The sequence below is a fragment of the Vitis riparia genome, chromosome 18 (genome assembly GCF_004353265.1).
Source record: "Vitis riparia cultivar Riparia Gloire de Montpellier isolate 1030 chromosome 18, EGFV_Vit.rip_1.0, whole genome shotgun sequence".
Lineage (NCBI taxonomy): Eukaryota > Viridiplantae > Streptophyta > Magnoliopsida > Vitales > Vitaceae > Vitis > Vitis riparia.
In genome coordinates this window covers 9765998-9785039 of record NC_048448.1, presented here as the reverse complement: position 1 = coordinate 9785039, position 19042 = coordinate 9765998, and the positions used below count along the sequence as shown (strand labels likewise).

The window sequence follows — 19042 nt, the reverse complement described above, 5'->3', positions numbered from 1 at the left end:
AAAATGAGTACTTCGATTAACGTCGGACAATTGAGTAAAAGGACTACGAAATCAATGATTATAAAGTTTAAACTATGGGTTGTTAGAATTTTTAAAAGAAACTATCATAATGGCTTAATAATTTGTCTCATCATTACCTCCAAATGTTTATCATTCGACTCTGGATTTTTTTTCTCGAATTTTTTTGCACTAATATAATTTTCTTAGTACTCTGTAAACTTACGAGCATCATTTCATTAAAATGTGCATCAATGGACTTGATTTTTCGAATCTCTCTTTCTCGAGTCTTTTATAATAGTATAATTTTTTAAAATATTGTGTTACCAATCATAATTCTAAAACTACAACATTTTTAAATGATAATTTTAAAACTATAATATTTTTTTATTTCAATGTAATATTCACCTTTTCACATTTTAGAATTATAACATCATTGAATTTCAAGTAATACTCATTTGAAAAAACGAGTTCAGTACTAATTGAATTTGTTTTGTTTTTGCACTAGTACGATTTTCTTAATACTTTGTCATTGGTTTCACGATCATTTTTTTTGTTTAAATGTGCATCATTAGGATTGATTATTCGAATATCTCATTCTTGTGCCTGTTACACAAGAGTAATTTTTTAAAATATTATGCTATGACTCAATTCTAAAACTATAATATATTTTTGAATGACGAGTATAAAACTAAAGTATTTTTAAATTATAATTCTAAAACTACAACATTTTTAAATTTTAATGTAGCATTAGTCTTCTCACGTTTTAGAACTATAACATCCTTAGATTTCAAGTAGTAATTATTGTTGTTACACTAAAAAATTGGTACATAATTGACACCCTTTCCACGTCCTTACAAGCCTAATCTTAGTTGAGAGATTCCCATTAAGGACAAACAACCTATGTCAACAATAACATTATCATCCCATGTTACTTTCAATACTAATATTTTATATTGGGGTTACTACAAATATCCGTGTCTACGAAGAACTAATGCTAATGGATCCTAAAACCGTCCACTTCACTCATCTTTTGAAAAAAAAAACAAATTGAATATAAAATTCAAGTCGTGGAAACTTAGAATAAAAAGTGAATTGGTTTGTTCAAGAGATGAATTGACTCATATTTTAATATTTTTTAATAATATTTTTGAAAAATTATCCTCCTCAGCGGCTCAGCCCAAACTCTCTGCCATAGCGCCTGGCCGTGGCCCTCACTCTTCAATGGGCGTCTACTTATATTGACAGCATTGTTCCTCAAGGGCGTTTATCCCTTCACAGGCTCAAACATATTTAAGCATCAAACGGAGGTACAGTGGATTAATCTCTGGATTAAGCCTTGTTCCAAACTTCCAATTAACATTCGAACAAACCAAAAAGTCTCTGTTCGACGATAAATTGGGATGGGGTGGATGTTATGGAGGCAGGTGGCGTGCATTGGTCACATCATCCCCAGATGAAACCCATTGATCCCTGGGACCAACTAATAATCATTGTACATACGCTATATTATTTGTTAATTTATATTATTTAATTATATTAATGGCATTCTCGGCCATAGCCGCTACTCTCCTCACTCGCTTCTCTGCTCTGCATAACTCCCCTCTCAAATTCAAAGTAAGTCATACCGGTAGACTCATCAGTAGCGCAAGGGTGGTCTCTGTCACAAGTAATCCTAGCCCTAGGCAGAAGCGTAGGTGTATCAGCATGGCTTCCACTGCCTCAGCTGAAGACAAGCTCACTGCTCCTTTCGGTTCTTGGAAATCGCCCATAACCGCCGACGTTGTCTCTGGTGCTGAGAAGCGTTTGGGTGGCACCGCCGTCGACGCCCGCGGCCGACTCATCTTTCTCGAATCGCGTCCTACTGAGTCTGGGTATTATTCATGATTTTCATTCCACCTCGTAAATCCTATGTCTGTCAAATTTAATTGACGGTTTTCTTTGCGCTCAGCCGATCGGTTCTTGTTAAAGAATCGGGGAAAGCAGGGGAGGAACCGATTGATATTACGCCCAAAGAGTTTTCAGTGCGAACAGTGGCTCAAGAGTACGGTGGTGGTGCTTTCAAGATTTCGGGCGATACCGTAATTTTCTCCAATTACAAGGATCAAAGACTTTACAAGCAATCCATTTCATCTGGTCAGTATTTGTTCACTTAGTAAGGGAGCGTTGTTAGGTTTTTTCATGTTTGACCGTCCATATGCTTCAATTTGGTTGCCGAGAAATTGTAGAAATGAAAAAAAGACATTGGAACTAGTTCTCGTGGTACCTAATTGGAGCATTATGACAGAAGGTTTCTGAATATTTTTGCCTGCGTACTAAATCCCAGGTTTGTGTTTTCATAAATTTATGTGATATTGACCTTTATTCAACCTTAATCGTGATCTTCTGATATGATTTACTGGCGGTCGCTAGAATATTCCTCTCCATCACCAATTACTCCAGATTATGGGGGCCCGGCAGTTTGTTATGCAGATGGAGTGTTTGATTCAAGGTTTGACCGCTTTATTACTGTGAGAGAAGGTACACAATTGATATAAATTTCATTCCCAAGGCTTATATGGTCCATTTCTATAAGTCTGTTTGTACAGTCAGTTTTCTTTCTGTCTGGTATTCGTGTATCTCATTTTCTTTTATGTCTAAATTGGATAGATCGAAGGGAAAGTAGTTTGAATCCAATCACAACAATTGTGGCCATAGATCTCAGAGACAACAATATCCAAGGTAAAAAATTTGTCAAACCTACTGGCGATCCAAGTTTTCTTAGATGTATAAATACTGTTGGAATTATTTCGGATGTTTGCTTTATCATTATTTGTTATTTTTACTACATCGTGGATGAGGAATGCTGATAATTTTTTTTCTGTTCTTCCTTTTATTTGGTTCAATTTGGCACTCAGAGCCTAAAGTCTTAGTTGCTGGCAATGATTTCTATGCCTTCCCCCGCCTGGACCCAAAAGGGGAACGGTTGGCATGGATTGAATGGAGTCATCCTAATATGCCATGGGATAAAACGGAACTATGGGTTGGTTATATTTCTGAGAATGGGTGAGTATGATTCCCTTTCTTGTGCATTTCTTCTCTAGTGCATTTCTTGTTTCCAAGACTGATATTTCCATTGACACTCAAATTTTCTTGGCTTGTGTATTTAATTATGCCGTAAACAACTTGTTTTTGGCTCACAAAAAACGGTTGTTTGGAGAAGACAAAATGGGGATGGACTTAATAGAGCCTGATAAAATTAGAAGTTAGTTTGCTAATCATGTGGGGGCAGCTTGATTTAATAACGTGTCAATTCAATCTGTAAAAGATTCTTTTATTCAGACATTCTCTTTTTGGTCCATAATTTGAGCAGGAGAGTGTTGTTCACCCATGCTAGATTTTGTGGATCGAGTGGGGTCATACGAGTGTGTGTGTGTGTTTTCCTTGTTTCTTGCCCTTTTGGAGGACTTCGTAAAACTCCTATTTATTTGGGTCTGCCCCTTGTGATTGGCATTTTTAATAAATTGCTATTTTTCCTATCAAAGATAAAAATAAAAGAAGAGAGGAAAAAAAATTCACTCACCAACCGCATGAAGTGGGTGTCTAAAGCTTATATTAGCAGATCCTCCTGCATTTGGTGCCATTCCTGCTCCTCCTCAAATTGGGAGTAGAAAGCTAGTTTTTCTCTGGCCCTTGCTTGCACTAAATTGGAGAGAGTTTAGATGCTAGGTGCTCCCACCATCCTAGCTTGATTGTTTTCAAAACCTGTAAAACTGTTAATGCTGGAAGTTTAATTTGGTGACAATACAACTTTAAAACAATTAAAACACCTTGATTCATTTCACTTAGTTCTTATATTTGAATGACCTTTTCATTTATACACAGATATAAGATGCGACATCCATAACTTATTTATTCATTTCTTTTATCAAGATCTTTTATCATGTACAAGATCTCTTTCTTGTACATCTTAAGTTGCTATTTTAGCGCCTTTCCGTGATACAATACTCTCACTTACTTATCAAAATAAAAAAATAAAAAAAATTATGTGAAATTAAATTCCTGTTGCTGCTTTAATCTTTTCATTGTTCTCATGCAGGGATATCTGCAAGCGCACCTGTGTTGCTGGTTTCGATCCTAAACTTTTGGAGTCTCCAACCGAACCTAAGTGGTCCTCCAAGGGTACTTTCTAATAATTCATTAGGTTCATGAACAACATTGTAATAGGAAATGCTTGTTCAAAACTATGATGTTTTAAAGATACTTTTTATGTTCATGAATAACAGCTTTAAACATTTCCTGTCGTTTTTCTGATTGGTACTTCTCTTTACAGCATTTAAATTATCAGCAGCATAAAAACTAGATGCATGGGAAAAGCTTGTCATGTGTAGGCTGTAGCTTCCACATTGTTCTGATAGTAGCAGGGTGGTAAAGACAATCCATACCTATCCTGCCATAAGGGCTCTTAAGTCTGTCTTATTTTTTGTAAATGTCTTAAGATGAATTTCTGGATCCTAGTTCATGCCGTAGAGTTTGCTTAAGTTTTTTTTATGTCCATTTGAATTATATAGATTTGATTGTGAGTCCCCTCTTATCTATTAAAGGATTAATGATTCATATGTTATGTGTTCAATCATTGCTACAAAACTTTATATGATATTTTGCTACTTAACTGGTTGTTTCAAACTTGCTGTGGGTTCAGGTCACTGCATGCATTGATTTGTTATGTTTGAACCTGTGCAGGGGAGCTATTTTTCATTACCGATAGAAAGTGTGGGTTTTGGAATCTCCATAGATGGGTAAATTTGTACTTTGACATTTGAACTAGTTGTATTTTACTGAGGTTTGTAAACAATGGCTTGCATAGGGTCTCAAAGATTGCAGAAGCTTTTATGAAAATTAAGACACAAGACCCCCCCTCAGTCTCATCATGCTGCTATTTATTCAAACATGTTAAAACTCTAAACTGAACTGCGGAACACATGTTCAAAGCTTTGACTACCTACCCAAAAAAAAAGATGTTCAAAGCTTTGACTAATTGACATAGCTAGGTCAGATGGGGCTAACTTGTCATTCATTCTCAACAGACGGAGAGTGTCATTTCTCTTCTTAGAATATTTAACTTCCTCCCTATAGTCAGGAATTCAATGAAAAAGAGTTTGTGATTTCTTTCTCACTCCAATGTAGTCGCTTTGATGTACCATTTTTGTACCAATACTGACTTAAGAAAGTCACAGAAGTGCTTTCATTTAGAAAAGTGAAAGGTAATCAAAGCATATAAACTGTATAGAATATTCATCCCTGAAAAGTAAAAAAATCTATGAATGTTTCAACATGACTGGGGCCCTGCATTAACGTCTGGAAGATGGAACCTTTATGAGGAGTGTGGGAGCATTTTAACATGGCTTTTTTCTTTCTTGCTTTCTTTTAAATGCACAGCATCAATATTGCTTTTGCTGGTCAGATATCAGTTTTGGTGTATTGGAATTCATTAACACCATTCTTTGGCAACAGATTGAATCCAATAATGAGGCAGTAGCAGTTTATTCCATGGATGCTGAATTTACAAGACCTCTATGGATTTTTGGCATGAACTCCTATGAATTTCTTCAGAGCCATGGGCAAAAAGAATTAATTGCCTGCAGCTACAGGTCACCCAAAAGAGTTATTGATTTGATGTTTTTATTTTTGTCTATAATTGTATCATTCACTTGCATGTGTAGTCTATCTATTCATTTTTAGTGTAATGAAGTTGTGGATGATGGCTTGCAGGCAGAATGGGAGGTCATATATTGGAATTCTGGATGCTGTTCAAAGCTCATTGTCTTTGCTTGATACTCCTTTCACTGATATAAATAATATTGTACCTCCAAGAACTTTATTCTCACTCAGCTACTGCAATTAATATTCTCTTTGGTACATATTAACAATGGCTTTATGAGACAATCATATTTTCTTATGCAGACTTCAGGGACTGAATTCTTTTATGTAGAGGGAGCTTCTGCGGTTCATCCATTATCAGTAGCTAAGGTGCCTCCCCCTGCAGCCTGTCTTTTACTCTGCTCTTTTTCATTATCTCCTCATATTTTGGAATTCTTTCTTCTTTTGCTGTGGGTATTATCACAAATGCTAATTTAAGAATTACCAATTATAAATGATTTCTCCTGTTCCTCAGCATTCCTTATTTTGTATTTGCAGGTGACTTTAGATGATCAAAAATCAAAAGTGGTTGATTTTAAGATTATTTGGTCTTCTTCTCCTGATAGTTCAAAGTATAAGTCATATTTCAGCTTGCCAGACTTAATTGAATTCCCTACAGAAGTTCCTGGCCAGAATGCTTATGCATACTTCTATCCACCATCCAACCCCATTTATCAAGCTGGTCAAGAAGAAAGGCCTCCATTATTATTAAAAAGCCATGGTACATTGTGTTTTCTTTTTGTCGTTATTTCTTTTCCTCATTACAAGATTGATCCCCTGTAATATAATTCTTGATCAACTCAAGAAATCACAGGGAAACAAAAAGAGGAGAACAACTGTTTTCTTAACTCTTTATGATTTAAGCTTCAGAACTACCTCATGACATAAACCCATTTACTTATATAAAGAACCTCAAACCTAAAGAACTCCTGAACTTACTAAAACTCAAGCAGCTGCAATTTAAAAAAGATTTTAAAAATTCTTTAATGTTATTGTAGCCAACAGAAACCGGAAACTTCATGGCATTTTCCTCCAATCATTGACTTTCGAAGAGATTGTCTCAAGTCATCCTAAATCTTGCAAAAAATAAATAATTTTCAACTGCTGAGTTGTTTAATTGCAATTGAATCATGAGGCTGTTTGCTGAACTTGCCAAGTCAAGATCCATGATTAGCTTTAGAAATTGCCAGGAGGATTTTGTTTGGGTTTTCTCTGGGTTATATGGCCCGCTCAAAGGAAGGGAGAGAAGGGAGTTGTGGGAGGAGCTAGCCGCTGTTAAGGGGCTTTGGAATGAACCTTGGTGTATAGCAGGGGACTTTAATGTGGTGCGGTTTCCAGTTGAAATGAGCAATGGCAAGCCGATGTCAATCACGATGAGAGATTTTTCAGGCTTTATTGACGAGTTTGAATTAGTAGACCCACCACTGGGAGGTGGAGCATTCACTTGGAGTGAAGAGGAAGGAGGTTCCCTAAAGGCTCGGTTAGACCGCTTTTTGTTTTCAGGAGACTGGGAGGACCTTGTGTCGGGGGCAATGCAAATTCTTCTTCCAAGACCTGTTTCTGACCATTGCCCTATTTTGTTAGACTGCGGTGGGATAAGAATAGGTAAAAGCCCGTTTAGATTTGAAAACATGTGGCTAAGGGTAGACGGTTTTATGGATAAGATTAAAGAATGGTGGCAGTCTTACAATTTTAGGGGGAAACCCAATTTTGTGCTTGCGAAGAAGCTACAAGCTTTGAAATGCGACTTGAAGATGCGGAATAAAGGGACCTTTGGTAATGTGTCAGCTAGGAAGGATGCAGCCTTGGAGAAGTTAAACTATTGGGATAACTTTATAAAGGCTTGGATCTCTATTTGATGAAGATAGGAGTAGTCAACGGATAGCCAGAGATGAATTTAGTCATTATGCCATCCTTGAAGAAATCTCTTGGAAGCAGAAGTCAAGGGCTCTTTGGCTGAAGGAGGGAGATAGCAATACCAAGTTCTTTCATCATATGGCTAATGCAAGGAGAAGGGGAAATTTTATCAGTAGCCTGATAGTTAGGGGTGTTCGGATGGATAAAAAGGAGGAGCTTAAAGAAGGATGGATCCTACTTTAAATCCTTGTTTGAAGAATCTCTAGTAAGAAGACCTGCTATGGAGTTAGGTCTTTTTAAAACTCGACTCATTGGATAATGAGACTTTGGAAGGGCCATTTTTGGAGAAGGATGTTTCCAAAGCTCTCTCAGATTTGGGGGGAGATAAGGCGCCAGGGCCAGATGGTTTTATGCTGGCGTTCTGGAATTTTTGTTGGCCTATAGTTGGGGGGAAAGTGATGCAGGTGTTTGAGGAGCTCCATTTGCAAAACATTGTTTTTCTAAGCCTTAATGCAACCTTCTTAGTGCTTATCCCGAAGAAAGAGGGGTAGTGACGTGCAGGATTTTAGGCCCATTAGTCTTATGGGGAGTTTTTATAAAATTATTGCAAAAGTCCTAGAAAATAAGTTGAAAAGAGTGATGGGAAAAGTGGTTTCGAACAATCAGAATGTGTTTGTGGGAGGTAGGCAGATTTTGGATGCAGTTTTGGTAGCTAATGAGGCGATTGACTCAAGGAAACGAAGCGTCGGTACAGGTTTAGTGTGTAAATTGGACATTGAAAAGACTTACGATCACGTAAACTGGAGGTACATTCTTTCAGTTTTGGAGAAAATGGGTTTTGAATCCAAGTGGAGAAACTGGATTTTATTCTGCATTTCAACTGTGAGAATGACAGTTTTAGTGAATGACACTCCCACAAAGTTCTTTTCAATGTTTAGACGCCTAAGGCAGGGAGACCCACTCTCACCTTATCTATTTGTGCTAATTATGGAAGCTTTTAGCAGTTTAATATTAGGAGCTAAGGAGAAAGGTTTCATTAGGGGTTTCAAGGTAATGGGGAGACGTGGAGAAGGGGTTTCAGTTTCCCATCTGTTGTTTGCAGATGACACTCTTCTTTTTTGCGAGGATAACAGGGACCAGTTGGATTTTTGGAAGTGGGTTGTTATTTGTTTTGAAGTGGTATCAAGCCTAAAAATAAACATGCAGAAAAGTGAAATTATTCCAGTTGGGGGAATAGAGGATGTGGACAGAGCAGCTGCGGTTTTTGGGTGTAAAGTAGGGAATCTCCCTACTACTTATCTAGGTTTACCTCTTGGAGCTCATCATAATTCATGTAGAGTTTGGGATGTTGTAGAGGAAAGATTCAAGAGGAAATTGGCTATGTGGAAAAAACAATATCTTTTTAAGGGAGGTTGACTTACCCTCATTAAGAGCGCTCTCTCAAATCTCCCCATCTATTTTATGTCGCTTTTTGTAATCCCAAGGAAAGTGAGACTTAGATTGGAGAAAATTTCAAAGGGAGTTTTTGTGGGGAGATTTGGAGGAGAGAAGGAAGATCCACTTGGTAAGATGGGTTGTTATTTGCAAAGATAAGAGGCATGGAGGGTTGGGGTTAAGGCACTTGAAGGTTTTCAATCATGCTTTGCTAGGAAAATGGCTTTAGAGATTTCCTCTAGAGAGGGAGAGTTTTTGGAGGAAAGTCATTGTTGGTAAATTTGGAGAGGAGGAAAGGGGTTGGACCACTAGAGAGGTGAGGGAGTCTTATGGGATGAGCCTTTGGAAAGACATTAGAAAGGGTTGGGAGGAGTTCCTTCTTAGAACTAGTATTCGTACTGGAAATGATAGACACACAAGATTTTGGTGGGACATTTGGGTAGGAGATGTTGAATATAATGTATTTATAGTGTATAACCTTTCCTTGTTAATATAGGACACATGTATGGTAGTTAGGACTCCTAGCCTTGTATATATATATATATATTTCTCAATTGTAAGTAGATCATTACATTAATGAGAATTAAGGTCTTTCTTCTTTCTCTCTCTCTCAACATGGTATCAGAGCCAAGGAAGAAAACCTAATTCTTTCCTGTTTCCCGTGTCATCAACTCCGGGAAACCTTCCGGTGACCGTGTTTCATTCCGGTCACCTTCCCCATCTCCCAATACTTTCCGGTCAGTCGGATCGTCGACAGAAACCACTCACCGCCGGCGAACTTTTCCGGCGAACTTCCGGCGACGTATTTTTCCGACACCGACCATACCAGAAGGAGCGCCTGGAGGAGATCTACAACTTTTGTGAAGGCACCGGCACCAAAATCTCATCCACGCGCCGTCCACGCGCAAATTTTCTGCCGGCGGCTGAATTTCACGCGCCGGCGCGTGAGGCCTTTTCCGGCGACGCGCCTCCTCCTCCAACTTCGCCTGACGCCGACCAGCCTCCCTACCTCCCTGGTTCTCCCATCCGAGCTCTGCACGTACCTCTTTTGGGGATTTTTGTCTCCGTCGGCCCTCCAAACAGTCTTTCCGGCGAAGCTCCGACTACTTTTTCTCCACTCCAATCCCTGCACGTGCCTTGGGAAGTGTTCTTCTACCTTTCTGGTGGTACCACGCCGCGATCTGAGGCCGTCTCCCTTTTTTGGTGGTGCCACGCCGCAATCTGAAGCCGTATTAGGGCTCTCTTCGATCCAAACATACTTCATTCTCCAGATAAGTAGATATGACTACTAAAAATTCCATTTTTTCTGCTGTTATATCTGGATCTCCTATGATTACTTCGGAGAAATTGGTTGGCAGTGACAATTATCTTTCCTGGTCTGCCTCTGTTGAACTTTGGTTTATGGGTCAAGGTTATGAGGATCACTTGATTACACAGGAGGCAGATATCCCTGAGGTTGACCGTGTACAGTGGAGGAAGATAGATGCACAGTTATGTAGTGTATTATGGCAATCGGTTGATCCCAAGATTCTTCTTCATCTTCGGGCCTACAAAACTTGTTTTAAATTTTGGACTCAGGCCAAAGGATTATATACGAATGATATCCAGCGTCTTTATAAGGTGGCTTCTGCTATTGTCCATCTCAGCCAACAGGACTTGGATCTATCTACTTATATTGGCCAGATTGCCTCTCTTAAGGAGGAGTTCTTGACGGTGATGCCTCTTACTCCTGATGTTGGGGATCAATAAACACAGCTTGACAAGTTCTTCATGGTTCTTACTCTTATTGGCCTCCGTCCGGATCTTGAGCCTGTCCGCGATCAGATTCTTGGTAGTTCATCAGTTCCGTCCTTGGATGATGTGTTTGCTCGCCTCCTCCGTATCTCCTCCACTCAGACTTTGCCATTTGATAGCACTTCAGATTCTTCTGTGTTAGTTTCTCAAACTAACTCTCGAGGAGGCCGCAGTGGTACCCGAGGTAGAGGTCAACGTCCTCATTGCACCTATTGCAATAAACTTGGCCACACTCGCGATCGTTGCTATCAGTTACATGGACGACCTCCTCGCACTGCCCATGTGGCCCAGTCCTCTGATTCTCCGCTGCCTCAGCCTCCGAGCTCTTCCGCATCTCAGGCTTCTGTTGCCTCTGTTGCCCAGCTTGGTAATGCCTCTGCTTGCCTTACCCACACATCTTCTATTGGACCCTGGATTCTAGATTCTGGAGCTTCTGATCACTTATCTGGTAATAAGGATCTTTTCTCCTCTATTACTACTACCTCTGCTTTACCTACTGTTACCTTAGCTAATGGTTCTCAAACTGTGGTTAAAGGTATTGGTTTGACCCTTCCTCTGCCTTCTCTACCTCTCACTTCTGTCCTTTATACTCCTGAATGTCCTTTTAATCTTATTTCCATCAGCAAAATCACTCGTACTCTTAATTGCTCTATTACCTTTTCTGATAAATTTGTGACCTTGCAGGACCGGAGTACGGGGAAGACGATTGGCATAGGACGTGAGTCTCAAGGCCTCTATCACCTCACCTCGGATTCATCTCCTGCAGTTTGCATTTCAACTGATGCTCCTCTCCTCATTCACAATCGTCTGGGCCACCCTAGTCTCTCCAAGTTCCAGAAGATGGTCCCTCGTTTTTCCACTTTATCATCGCTTCCGTGTGAGTCATGTCAGCTTGGGAAACATACTCGTGTCTCGTTCCCAAAGCGTTTGAATAATCGGGCAAAGTCTCCTTTTGAGCTTGTCCACACTGATGTTTGGGGTCCTTGTCGGACTGCGTCTACTTTAGGATTTCAGTATTTTGTCACTTTCATTGATGATTATTCTCGATGTACTTGGTTATTTTTAATGAAAAATCGAGCTGAGTTATTCTCTATTTTCCAGAAATTTTATGCTGAAATCCAAACCCAGTTCAATATTTCTATTCGTGTGTTACGCAGTGACAATGCCAGGGAATATTTTTCAGCCCCATTTACTTCGTTTATGTCTCATCATGGGATTCTTCATCAGTCTTCTTGTGCTCATACTCCTCAACAAAATGGGGTAGCTGAACGCAAGAATCGACATCTTGTTGAGACAGCTCGTACTCTCCTCCTCCATAGTAATGTTCCTTTTCGTTTTTGGGGGGACGCTGTTCTTACCGCTTGTTATTTGATTAATCGTATGCCCTCCTCTGTCTTACATGATCAGATTCCTCACTCCCTTCTCTTCCCTGACCAACCACTTTATTTCCTTCCTCCTCGTGTCTTTGGTTGTACTTGCTTTGTTCATATTCTCACTCCTGGACAGGACAAGCTTTCCGCCAAAGCCATGAAGTGTCTCTTCTTGGGATACTCCAGACTTCAGAAGGGTTATCGTTGTTATTCCCTTGAGACTCATTGATACTTTATCTCCGCTGATGTCACCTTCTTTGAGGACTCACCATTTTTTTCCACCACTTCTGAGTCTCTTCCTGTTTCTGAAGTCTTGCCTATTCCCATTGTCTCCCCACCTGATGCTATGCCTCCTCGACCACTTCAGATTTATCATCGTCGCCCTCGTGTCGTTGCTCCTCTCCCTTTTGCTGAGGCACCTGCTGACTCACTTCCCATCCCTTCGGCTTCACCTACCCCGGCTCTGCCTTCTTCTAATGACTTACCCATTGCTGTTCGGAAAGGTACTCGCTCTACTCGTAATCCTCATCCTATTTACAATTTTTTGAGTTATCATCGATTATCTTCACCCTATTCTGCTTTTGTTTCTACTATATCCTCTGTTTCTCTTCCAAAGAGCACCCATGAAGCTTTTTCCCATCCAGGCTGGCGACAGGCAATGGTGGATGAAATGGTTGCTCTGCACTCTAATGGCACTTGGGATCTTGTTGTTTTACCCTCGGGTAAATCTACTGTTGGCTGTCGTTGGGTCTACGCAGTTAAGGTTGGTCCTGATGGTCAGGTTGATCGCCTTAAGGCCCGCTTAGTTGCTAAAGGCTATACTCAGGTTTATGGTTCTGATTATGGTGACACATTCTCTCCGGTTGCCAAGATTGCTTCTGTCCGTCTGCTTCTCTCCATGGCTGCCATGTGTTCTTGGCCTCTTTATCAATTGGATATTAAAAATGCCTTTCTTCATGGTGATCTTGCCGAGGAAGTTTATATGGAGCAACCTCCTGGTTTTGTTGCTCAGGGGGAGTCTGGTTTAGTATCCAGGTTACGCCGTTCTCTATATGGCTTGAAACAATCTCCTCGAGCATGGTTTAGCCGTTTTAGTTCTGTTGTTCAAGAGTTTGGCATGCTTCGCAGTACAGCAGACCATTCAGTTTTCTATCATCATAACTCTTTGGGCAGTGTATTTATCTGGTTGTTTATGTGGACGACATCGTCATTACAGGCAGTGATCAGGATGGTATTCAGAAACTAAAGCAACACTTTTTTACCCACTTTCAGACCAAAGACTTGGGGAAACTCAAGTATTTCTTGGGAATTGAGATAGCTCAATCCAGTTCTGCTGTGGTCCTTTCCCAAAGGAAGTATGCTTTAGACATCCTGGAAGAAACCGGTATGTTAGACTGTAAACCGGTAGACACACCTATGGATCCGAATGTCAAACTTGTACCAGGACAGGGGGAGCCTTTAGGAGACCCCGGGAGATATCGACGGCTCGTAGGTAAATTGAACTATCTCACCATTACTCGTCCAGACATTTCTTTTCCTGTGAGTGTTGTTAGTCAATTCCTACAGTCACCATGTGATAGCCATTGGGATGCCGTAATCCGCATTCTTCGATATATCAAAAGTACACCAGGCCAAGGTGTGTTGTACGAGAACAGAGGTCATACTCAGGTTGTTGGTTACACAGATGCAGATTAGGCTGGCTCACCCACAGATAGACGTTCCACTTCAGGGTACTGTGTTTTTATTGGAGGTAATCTAATATCTTGGAAGAGTAAGAAACAAGATGTAGTGGCCAGATCTAGCGCTGAAGCCGAGTATCGAGCTATGACTTTGGCAACATGTGAACTCATATGGTTGAGACATCTTCTTCGAGAGTTGAGATTTGGAAAGGATGAACAGATGAAACTCATATGTGATAACCAGGCTGCATTACATATTGCATCAAATCCAGTTTTTCATGAAAGGACCAAACATATTGAAGTTGACTGTCATTTCATTAGAGAGAAGATCGCATCAGGATGTGTTGCTACAAGTTTTGTTAATTCAAATGATCAACTAGCTGACATCTTCACTAAATCTCTCAGAGGTTCTAGGATTAAATATATTTGTAACAAGCTTGGTGCATATGACGTATATGCTCCAGCTTGAGGGGGAGTGTTGAATATAATGTATTTATAGTGTATAACCTTTCCTTGTTAATATAGGACACATGTATGGTAGTTAGGACTCCTAGCCTTGTATATATATATATATATTTCTCAATTGTAAGTAGATCATTACATTAATGAGAATTAAGGTCTTTCTTCTTTCTCTCTCTCTCAACAGGAGATTCTAAGCTGAAGGATCTTTTCCCTTTGCTGTTCAGAATTGCAACCCATAATTTTGCTGTAGTGGCTGATCTTTGGGGGAGACAAGGAGGTGGAGGCGGGGGTTGGGAGGTGCACTTTAGAAGATCCTTCCAAGATTGGGAATTGGAGGAGGTGACTCATTTTTTGGATCATATTTCTGCAGTAAAAGTTCAAGAAGGGGAGGATTCTTTATTTTGGAAGATAGAGAGGAGGGGAAAGTTTAATGTTAAATCTTATTATAGGTCTTTAAAGGATGAGAATAGCCCCTTATTTCTAGCCAAAGAGGTTTGGGGTTCATATGCCCCTTTTAGAACTCGTTTTTTTGCATGGGAAGCGGTTTGGGGTAAAATTTCTACTGTAGATATGTTAATGAGGAGGGGTTGGTTTATGGTTAATAAGTGCAGTCTTTGTAAAGAGAATGAGGAATCGGTAGACCATATCCTAATTCATTGTGGTAAGACAAGGGAGTTTTGGACTTTGTTGCTTTCTTCTTTTGGGGTGGTGTGGGTGTTCCCGGCTTTAATGAGAAATCTGCTTCTAGAATGGAAAGTTAAAGGGCTAGGGAAGAAAAGGAGAGCAGTTTGGAGATTGATGTCTATTTGTCTTTTTTGGTGTATTTGGGGAGAGCGAAACCGAAGAACGTTCCAAGAGGTAGAGATGTCAGATACTTGCTTAAGGAACCTCTTTTTTCGGTCTCTTCTTGAGTGGTCTCAACAGTTTTTGGACTTGGACTCTCTCTTTTCTGAATTTTTTGGGTGATTGGCTTGTTGGTTAGCTTTTTCCTCTCTAGGTTTTTTCTTTCTTTTGTTGCATTGTTTTGGCTTTCCCTGTGTACATAGGGAGCACCCCCTGTTTTGGCGTGTTTTAATTTATTTTTCTCTTTGTCTATCAAAAAAAAAAAAGATCCATGATTAGCTTTATACATTCTCTGAACTGAAAAGGTAGAATTTCTTCTAATATTGAATTGGGATAGCATATGTGATGTGTGAAATATTGCAGGAGGGCCTACAAGTGAAACACGTGGAATTTTAAATTTGAGTATCCAGTATTGGACTAGTCGAGGTTGGGCATTTGTGGATGTGAATTATGGTGGAAGCACTGGTTTGTCCTTAATCTTCTCTTATATTTTATTTTCAGTCCCTTGTTTATATAGTATCATTTTGGTCCAATGCTGGACTTGATAAACCACCTACTGAAGTGCATAGATCCCAGACCTATGTTGTATGTGATTCCTCTCAGTTTTTCTATTTTTCTTCTTTCACAATAATGCTTGACACTTGTTGCAGTTAGCTTGACTTATTAGGCAACTCGTTTTGTTTTATTTCTTATTATATTTTATGCTAAGTATGATATGAACTGTGTTTTGAAGGTTATGGCAGAGAATATCGAGAGCGGCTTTTGGGCCGCTGGGGAATTGTTGATGTAAATGACTGTTGCAGTTGTGCTAGATTTTTGGTAATTATCCTTTAGTTTGTGATGGATGAACATGCTAAGATATTGTTTAAAACATAATAATATTCATTTGGTTCTGTAGGTAGAAAGTGGAAAAGTAGATGGTGATCGACTCTGCATAACTGGGGGCTCTGCTGGTGGATATACAACATTAGCTGCTCTTGCTTTCAGAGAAACGTTCAAAGCTGGAGCTTCCTTGTATGGTGTGAGTTCTTGATCGAGCGATTTTTTCAGATACATTTGGTTGTCCTGTCTTTAACACAGTTGATTTGGATATCTCCACCTAAAATAACTAAGAAACTGTCAAAATGGTTCTGGCAATAGCCCTTTCCCTTAGAGTTCCTTTATCTTTTCTTTTTCATATTGGTTGTGTGATGCTGCTATTTTCTTTTATGAATTTTTTATGGGATAGTAAAATTATGTTGGAAGGTACCCAAGTGCATGGCATGTAGATGTGCTGCACCCAAGAAAAATGAAAAGCTAAATAGAAAGGATAAGGTAGTGGCGCCCCAACACTAACACCACTTCTTGCTTTCTTAGAAATCCAAGAAGGTTCTCCTCTTATCCAGAATGACATCCAAAGTCCAAGCATATAACGATCTAGACATAATCATCTTTAACTTTCAGTCTGGACTTTCTATTCCTTTGGAAGTTCTTTTATTCCATTTCCTCATAAACACCAAGATGGGCATTGGCTGTTGAGACCATACTTCTATTCTGAACAAACTTTCCATGCTAGCTTGACAAGACCTGCCTCATTGTTCACAAGACCAGAAGTCCGTATTAGGCAGTGCAGAAATAGAAGATTAACGCTCCCCTGGTCCTTACACATACAGCACCAAGTGGAAATGATTCCTACTTTTCTTGCCAGATGGTCAACAGTTAGAATCCTATGCTAGGGTTTCCTTTTTATAGATTCACATTTCTGTTATGTCCTGGTAGGACCTTGTCAACCTAGCCATGTTGTTTGTATATCAATTGGTTGTTGGACCCAAGAGATTCACTATGGCCAATACGCAGCCAAATTTGATTATGGGTTTGGCCCAGACTCTTATTTGCAGCCTTTAGAGTATTTTATTAGAAGATCAGTTATAACAAACTCCAGAAGATACTTGGTCCTGTGTTCTTATCTGCCGGTCAGAAGATGAGGCCATGGATATGGTATATATAGTGAGTATTCATACTGATATGGTGAGTATCTTCTGCACTTTATCAAGCAAGGGGAAAGGCTTGCTAGACATAATTTATTTGGTGCTCTAAGAATCTGTTTGGAGTTCCTTTGATTCTACTTCAATCAAGGCTACAACTTTTTCCTTATCCTTCTTCAGAGATATTTTTAGACAAAAATTGTGAAGATTTAATATTATATATATCTATATCTATCTATCTCTATATATATAATCATGTCTTAAATTTAGAATTTTTTTGCTATTTTCTAGAAATGGTAAACTGACAATGCTATGTTAATGGCCCATGAACAGGTAGCTGACTTGTCCCTGTTGCGAGCGGAAACTCACAAATTTGAGTCTCATTACATTGATAATCTTGTTGGTAAATAACAGAATTGCATATGTTTTGTCAGTTCTGTATTTGATTTTTTATACTGGTTTTAGTTCTGAGGCTATACTTGACTGACTGCAGGAGGTAAAAGTGATTACTTTGAGAGGTCACCTATCAACTTCGTTGATAAATTTTCTTGTCCCATAATTTTATTCCAGGGATTGGAAGACAAGGTATGATAAATTCATACTATTACAAGTAATAGCTGCCAGGGATTATACAATCTATATCTTTTTCTCCATCAGTCTAAGATAAAATGTCTTATACTCACATTGTCTATCTTATGGGCCATTTTAATTTGATTAGTAGTCCTAAGGTAATTCCATGATTTGGGTGTAAATAGCACTAAGGATTGAATAGAATAAAGATTATTATAAAAGAGTTAAAATATCTATTTAAGAAAGCCATTTCTGAAGGCGGTTCCATTAAATTATCAACTTATTGCTAGTGACTTTCAAGAATCTCAAAACATTTTTTCCAATTTCATCACAAACCATCCAGAAAAAATTCCAGAAGGTCGGATTTCTCCTGGCCTACTAGACTGATGTCTTTTTTACACTTAAACTTCTTTCCCTCACTGCAGAGGGTTGATGTGACTGGTTCATTATACTTTATATAAAGAACTACAATTTGAAGTGGAAAGGCTTCATCCATGTCCATGTCTAGCTGTTTCATGCATGACCAGTAATGGATTGCGTAAAGAAGTAGTGGGTTCCACAATATCGCCCTTTCAGCATTGATTTTGTTCCTGAATTTCTAAAATCTCATAAATTCTTGCAGGTTGTACCTCCAGTTCAAGCTCGTAAAATCTACCAGGCATTGAAGGAAAAGGGTTTGCCTGTTGCTCTTGTGGAGTATGAAGGAGAACAACATGGATTTCGGAAGGTATGTATTATCTATGTTTTATCTAATCACATAATTTTTATTTTTGAGGTAAATATTAGAATTAATCAAATTGTTTTACATAGGCTGAAAATATTAAATTCACATTGGAGCAACAAATGGTATTCTTTGCTCGTTTAGTGGGACACTTCAAGGTGGCAGATGAGATTACTCCCATCAAAATCGATAACTTTGACTAAGCCTTTGGTATGTAAGGTACATTCAATGAGCTAGAAACTTGGGAGTAAAGGGCTTATGGAATTATTATAAACATGTGTACAATTTTTTCATCTTGTTCCCATGGCTCTACAAACATGAAAAGAATTATCCTAATCCTGTTTTGTATCACTCTTAATCGACTATTATCTTTTTTTTTTTTTTTTTTTAAATCTTTTGAAGTCTCAGTAAATGTGATTATTTCCAATCAGTTTTATACTGTCTTTACAGGTCTTTGTCATCATTTTTACTTTTGATTGCTTTCAGTTGAATATCCTGCTATCAGGAAAGACACTAGTTCCAACTCCCAAGTATTAGAGGATGGGATATTGGTAACTTAATGTATAGTCTATTTTTGTGTGGAACATTATCAACCCAGGTAGTGCATGCGATTTGCCTTATCCTTAGGTCAATAAATGATATAATCTCTGATTACTGTTTTAATTTTTTAAA

General features: G+C 39.0%; 1 protein-coding gene across 2 annotated transcripts; it reads left to right on the top strand.

The window, feature by feature from the left end:
• The first annotated feature begins 1338 nt into the window (after window positions 1-1338).
• LOC117906029 lies at window positions 1339-18830 on the top strand. 2 transcript variants are annotated; one of them, XM_034818961.1, is made up of 19 exons: window positions 1339-1492; window positions 1616-1871; window positions 1949-2133; window positions 2410-2517; window positions 2647-2718; window positions 2895-3042; window positions 4076-4158; window positions 4720-4775; window positions 5491-5627; window positions 5749-5839; window positions 5941-6006; window positions 6175-6397; window positions 15479-15580; window positions 15849-15934; window positions 16014-16136; window positions 17413-17482; window positions 17573-17664; window positions 18272-18376; window positions 18460-18830. In XM_034818961.1, the coding sequence occupies exons 2-19, from the start codon at window positions 1705-1707 to the stop codon at window positions 18571-18573; spliced, it is 2028 nt and encodes a 675-aa protein (XP_034674852.1). In that variant the 5' UTR covers window positions 1339-1492; window positions 1616-1704; the 3' UTR covers window positions 18574-18830. The 2 variants fall into 2 exon arrangements, with proteins under 2 accessions (XP_034674852.1, XP_034674851.1); XM_034818960.1 differs by lacking the exon at window positions 1339-1492 and having other exon boundaries at window positions 1505-1871.
• Window positions 18831-19042: the final 212 nt, after the last annotated feature.